Source organism: Chiloscyllium punctatum, chromosome 17, assembly GCF_047496795.1.
Source record: "Chiloscyllium punctatum isolate Juve2018m chromosome 17, sChiPun1.3, whole genome shotgun sequence".
NCBI lineage: Eukaryota > Metazoa > Chordata > Chondrichthyes > Orectolobiformes > Hemiscylliidae > Chiloscyllium > Chiloscyllium punctatum.
Window position 1 is genome coordinate 52,177,604 of NC_092755.1, and position 5,690 is coordinate 52,183,293.

The 5,690-nt window shown below is 41.9% G+C and overlaps 1 protein-coding gene across 1 annotated transcript; it reads left to right on the forward strand.

The window, feature by feature from the left end:
- Window positions 1–912: 912 nt before the first annotated feature.
- Window positions 913–4,982, forward strand: LOC140487689 (immunoglobulin lambda-1 light chain-like). The gene is made up of 3 exons (XM_072586959.1): window positions 913–1,006; window positions 1,153–1,500; window positions 4,350–4,982. Exons 1-3 carry the CDS (start codon window positions 928–930, stop codon window positions 4,670–4,672), a joined length of 750 nt encoding a protein of 249 aa, XP_072443060.1. The 5' UTR covers window positions 913–927; the 3' UTR covers window positions 4,673–4,982.
- The last annotated feature ends 708 nt before the right edge of the window (window positions 4,983–5,690 follow it).

A 5,690-nucleotide genomic window follows, 5' to 3' on the forward strand; every position in this document is an offset into this window, starting at 1 on the left:
AACTCAACCAATCAGTCTGTGAAACCTAAACACAATTACAAAGTTTCTCCAACGAACAGTAACTGCAAGTAAGGTGTTAGAAAACGGAGGTATTACAAAATCAAAATGCAGAGGATGTTGAAATTCAGAGAATAAACTGAAAATTCTGGCGATATTAGTTCAGGAAGTATCTGTGTTTGAGTATTTTCCCAGTGACCAATTGTACCGTTTAGGCAGTCGGAGCCAACACTGGGCGGACTGGGCCCCATCACTTTACCCGGAACGCTGCGACATTTGGGTGTTGGGTAGATGTGTCAAAAAGGCGATGCACGCTTCAGAAGGTAAATGACATCTTTTATATAAACACAGAATGCTGCGGATGCTGGAAGTCATAATCAAAAAAAGACAGTGCTGGAGAAGCACAGCAGGTCTGACCAACACCTGTGGAGAAAAATAACAGAGATATCGTTTTACATTCTTTGAAACTGAAGATGTCTCTGGACTCGAAATGTTAAATCTGTTTCTCATATCTTTTATTGTTGCTTGTTTCGAGGATTCAAGTCCAATTTAGCAATATAGAATGCACAGAGCACACGCTAGGAAAGTGGCAACGCTTTTGGCAAGGTGTTTTTAGCTTCTATAAAAAGGTCATGAAATTAAATGTGGATCCAATTTCTCGCTCCACGATATTTCCTGCACTGATATGGCCTGTATTTTCTGTTTAGTCTTGGAATTTCCGCAACCGCTGCATTTTGCTTTTCTATAACCTTTCTTGTATTTGCTGTTCCCTGAAGGGGTTTTGAGATTGTCTTTGGATTTCAGAGACTGATTGGTTGAGATTAAAATATTAATTTGCATACCAGCAAAGGGCAACACCTTCTTGGTGTCCGGTCTTATTAAAAGAGTGAACCTTTCAGGTACTGAATCCATCTGGTTAAATAGCTCTCAATGCATCTCAGCCTAGTTAAACTTTTCACCATGTCTGACTGGGCACGTTTTATTGTGGCACTCTATTTCTGCGTTGCAGGTGGGTGGTCTCACATTTAGATTTACTGTGAAATCCATTTTGTGCAGATTGTTTGGTGTGATCTTACAAGTGCGTATATATTCAATCGTTTCAATAATTGATCAAAGTACACAACAGTAAGATTTTTGATGCCTTTCTTCCTCCAGTTTCGAGCGCAGAGATTACGGTAAACCAACCGCTTTCAAAATCGACATTTCTCGGAGGAACCGTCCAGATTAGTTGTGCTTTGTCGGGTGCCTCCTTAGGGAGCAGCAACATTTATTGGTATCAGCAGAAACCCGGAAATGCTCCTCGGTATCTGCTTTATCACTACGCTGGCAGCAGCACGAACAGAGCCTCAGGTGTTCCAGACCGGTTTTCGGGCTCTGTCTCCGGCAACACAGGAACGTTAAGTATCAGCAGAGTTGAATCGGGAGACATCGGGGACTATTACTGTGCCTTATGGAAAAGCAGCATCGGCTACTTCGGCACAGGCACCAAGCTGAGTGTGGGCAGTGAGTAAAACCCCTTTTCCTGTAGAGTTCAAAACTTGATTGCGTTCAAGAGCAAAATACTATGAATGTCTACATATTAATCTGCTACAGTTGTAACATTCGGTTCACAATAGAATATAAATTCTTTCTAATTATCTGGAGCTGCCCATTGACTGGTTAAGAACTGAATCTTGCAGACTTATAAGGCATTCTGCTGAGTGTTTGTCCCGTATTGAGCGGCTTTACAGCGGCCTGAAGAACAATTGGCGCCATAGTCTCTGTGCCAGTGGACGGGAAAATGTTTAAGAAACAAAAAAAGCAGAAATTGCTGGAGAAACTCCCAGCGGGTCTAGTAGCGTGTGAGGGAAGAAAGCAGAGTTGACGTTTCCAGTCAAGCGACTCTTCATTAGAGCTGGACTGCAAACTTTAACTCTGCTTTCTCTCCAAAGATGATGCCAGACCTGCTAGGTTTCTCCAGGAATTTCTGTTTTCGTCTCAGATCTCCAGAATCCTTTGTTATTTTTAGTGAAATATTTAGGGCACTTTTTTTTCTGTTCCGCGATTCTCCTCGGGGCGTACACAAGGAATGGACCTTGACTTTAATACTTTACTAAAAGATATAGTAACGATTTCCGTAAGTAAATGATGGTGTCCCAACGCCAGCTGCTTGAATTGATCGACGAAGCGAGAAAGGTAAACCCATGTAAATTCCCTCTTCAAAACACAAAGGGCAATGGAAAGTCAAAAATGGGTCGTCACTTTAGCTTCAAGTAAAATAAAGAGCTGCGGAATCTGGAAATCTGAAACAAAAACAGAAATTGCTGGAGAACGTTAGCAGATCTGGCAGCATCTGTAGAGATAGCGGTTGAGAAGCGGTTAAGTAACGTTAGCTCTCAGCTTTTTGCGTTCTCGGTTCCCTTAACTTTCTTAACGGCGACGACTGTTGTATTGAATCTAGCCACTTCGATTTATAACGGAAGTTCAGTTCGAAAGTGTGGACTGCAGATGCTGTAGATAGGAGTCGAGAGTGTGGTTCTGCAAAAGACCTTCATTAGGAATGAGGCCAGCTGGAGAATCGACGTTTCGGGTGTAAGCCCCTCATCATTCCTGCTGAAGGGCTGATGCCCCAAACGTCGATTCTCCTTCTCCTCGGATGCTGCCTGAGCGGCTGTGCTTTTCCAGCGCCACACTCTCGACGTTTGTTGCTTATTGTCTAATTGGCGGACCAAATGGAAAACTGAATTCTCAAAGCGACCAACAAATAAGGCATGACTGCTTCTCTGAAGAAGCGTATGCGAATTGCAATGAAATTAGCGGCGCATTCGCTGGCCTTGAGTGCAATCAACAAAACCTGGTGAAACTCTGAATTAGTACAGTCTTGTTAAACTGAAAATGAGCATGAGGTCAGATGCACGATCTACTCGTTATATTGTACTTGGATTCGTGACATCGTCAAATAGTCCAATGAGAATGTGCACTACCGATAGAGATTTCCTGTTCTTTCCCCTGATTGTTTCTGATCTCAGCGGCTGGTGATTTCGATGTCAGTGATTAGAGAAGACCGAATCCGAAACAAAGTCTATGCAGCATTAATGTAATTGGGAATATTTAATTGACTGAAATAATAGACATGGCTTCTCACAGTATCTCTGCGAGGTAATCCTAACTCGATGAGATCCAGCAAATCTCCCATTCAAGCAGCACGAGAGCGCATTGGTGAGATTTTGGACTTGGTGACAGGGTAAAACAACTACTAATGTTTAAACAGGGCAGCCTATTTACACTTTTCTGATGATATGTCTGTTATGACTTCTTATGCGCCCCATTCTTTCACAGCACGTGTACGCTGTGGAGGGGGTAGAGCTGGTGGAAAAGGGAGGGCATGCCTGGTGTTAAAAACAGCTACAGTGAAGTAGCGGCAATATAGTTCCAGTACAGGGTGGGATATGTTTTGGAAAACTTGCAGGTGGTGGTATCCCCATACGCCTGTTTTCCATATCCTTCCAGTTAATAGAGTTTTTGGAAGGTATATTTGTCAGAGCCTTGGTGAGTTGCTGCAGTGCATCTTGCACATGTTTAGTGGGGTGAGTAGGATTCCAGTCAAATGGACTGCTTTTGTATGGGGGAATGCCGAGTGTGGAAAATGTGGTGGAAACTGCATTTAAATGACCGATTAGTTTTGGGAAATCAGGAATTGCGTTATTCTTCCACTGCCCTGCTCATGTAGCCATCTTAAGTACATGGCTGGAATAGTTTTGCTTCCGGGCAATGATAACCACCAAATATCGATAGCGGAGTTATAATGTGACGGAAATGTCATTGACTATCAAGACGAGATGAGAGTTAGCTGTTAATCAACTATTTTACATTAGCAATAATTGATCGAGCCACTTGTAATAAAACTGATTACAATTTCTTCACGTTAACGAATCAACACAACTTTAACATATGTTAACTTTTCATATTATCAATAGTATTTCTAAACGTGGCGGGCACCTTGGTAACTTATTGTAGAGCCATGGCAGCTGCATGAAGTGTCATCAGCAGCTATACTAAGGTCTTCCTTATGTTTTTCAAGGAATACCGTTGCAAAATGAAACAAACGCATCTTCTCTCTATATTTAGTCAGATCCATTGCTACATTCCAGCCTGCCATTAAAGATCAATATGATTTCATCAGACCGAAACAAAGCGGTCTCTCATATTCAGTCCTTCTTGGATTAAATAGTACATTTAAATGCACGCAAAATTAAGTGAACTATTCATTACATTCCGTGATTGACATAATTTAAATTGTATTATCTTAGAATAAATCTCCTGTTTAAAAATTCAGTCCCTTAACTCACATGAACCCAATTTATTTTAAACAGGTCCGCGGGAACCATCAGTTTCCCTCCTTCCGCCTTCATCAGTTCAAATCACGGAAAAGAACACGGCGACCCTGGTGTGTTTGGTGAGCGGTTTTAGCCCGGGCGCTGTGGAGGTTGAGTGGACGGTAGATGGCAGTGTCAAGGGGAACGGTGTAGAGACCAGTCGGGTCCAGCAGGAGACGGACAATACATTCAGTGTGAGCAGCTATCTGACCCTGTCAGCCTCAGAGTGGAACTCACACGAGCGTTACTCCTGTGGGGTCAAACATGAGACTCAGGCAACTCCGTTTCAGACAAGTATCTCGAGATCGAGCTGTATGTGATTTTGGAAGCTCCACTTGTCTCAATTAAGAAAGCTTGTTTATTCCTGTTCATGCCTCCCATGTAACAATACGGTAAAAATTATTTGTATTCCGGTTAATTGAAAAAATGCTCATCGCGGGGGAAACTTCCGGATGTAAAAGTAACTGGTTTTTACAAACGTGCCGTGTTAACTGAAATGCCAATGATTATTAGCTTTCATGCATACATCTGAATAAAAGACAGGAACAATGTGATTGTGTCTTAAGTATTGAAGCATTATGAATCTATCCCAACTTAACAGTTCAATAAAACAATTGATCGAACATCAAAGGCAGCATTCATTTCAGCATCTTTCATTTCTGTCAAAATGAGTCAAATCTGTTTTGATTTCAGTGCTTTAAGACTTCCGGAGCTTTACCGTTCAAAGTGCCCAACGGTCAGAAGAAACATGCTGTTCCACATGGTCCAAACCAGTATCTGTCATTTTGTGTGTGTGTGTGTGTGTGTAAGACTGAAGGTGATTGTGAGTGTGTGTATCGATATGTGCATAGATAAAAAGAGACGTCTTATGTTTCTCATAGGGTACAATGTCCGACGATTTTAGCATTCAACAAAGGAACAACACTGAATGTAACCAATGTAAGAAAGAATAATGAAAGTGAAGGTACGCACTTGTATGGCAAAGAAGTTAAAACCAGAGTAGATAAAAAAATCCAAAAGTCTCCTCAGGGCCTATGTATCACGAAATAGGGCCGAATGAATCCTATTTCCCTTGTGACCCACATTTGATTAAGGAGTAAGATACCTCATTACACCTTCAGAAGTGCCGTCAGCACATTGTCTCTCACAATAGTAATGCCGTTTTGTTTGGGACATATGAGTTACTTCATGTGAAGGGAAAAGAAATCTGGGATTGTAGGCTTTGATATCTAGGCCAGTTTTTATTACCTATCTCTAACTGCCTTTGAGAAGGTGATGTGGGCGACGTTATTCAACTGCTGTGGACCAATGACGCGATGAAGAGGTTCCAGGATTTTG

Bases quoted from the DNA above. Each gene is read 5' to 3' on its own strand.
- LOC140487689 (XM_072586959.1), top strand. From the start codon at position 928: ATGCATCTCAGCCTAGTTAAACTTTTCACCATGTCTGACTGGGCACGT. The intron at 1,007-1,152 runs GTGGGTGGTCTC...TTCTTCCTCCAG, and splicing joins ACTCTATTTCTGCGTTGCAG to TTTCGAGCGCAGAGATTACG. The intron at 1,501-4,349 runs GTGAGTAAAACC...TATTTTAAACAG, and splicing joins CACCAAGCTGAGTGTGGGCA to GTCCGCGGGAACCATCAGTT.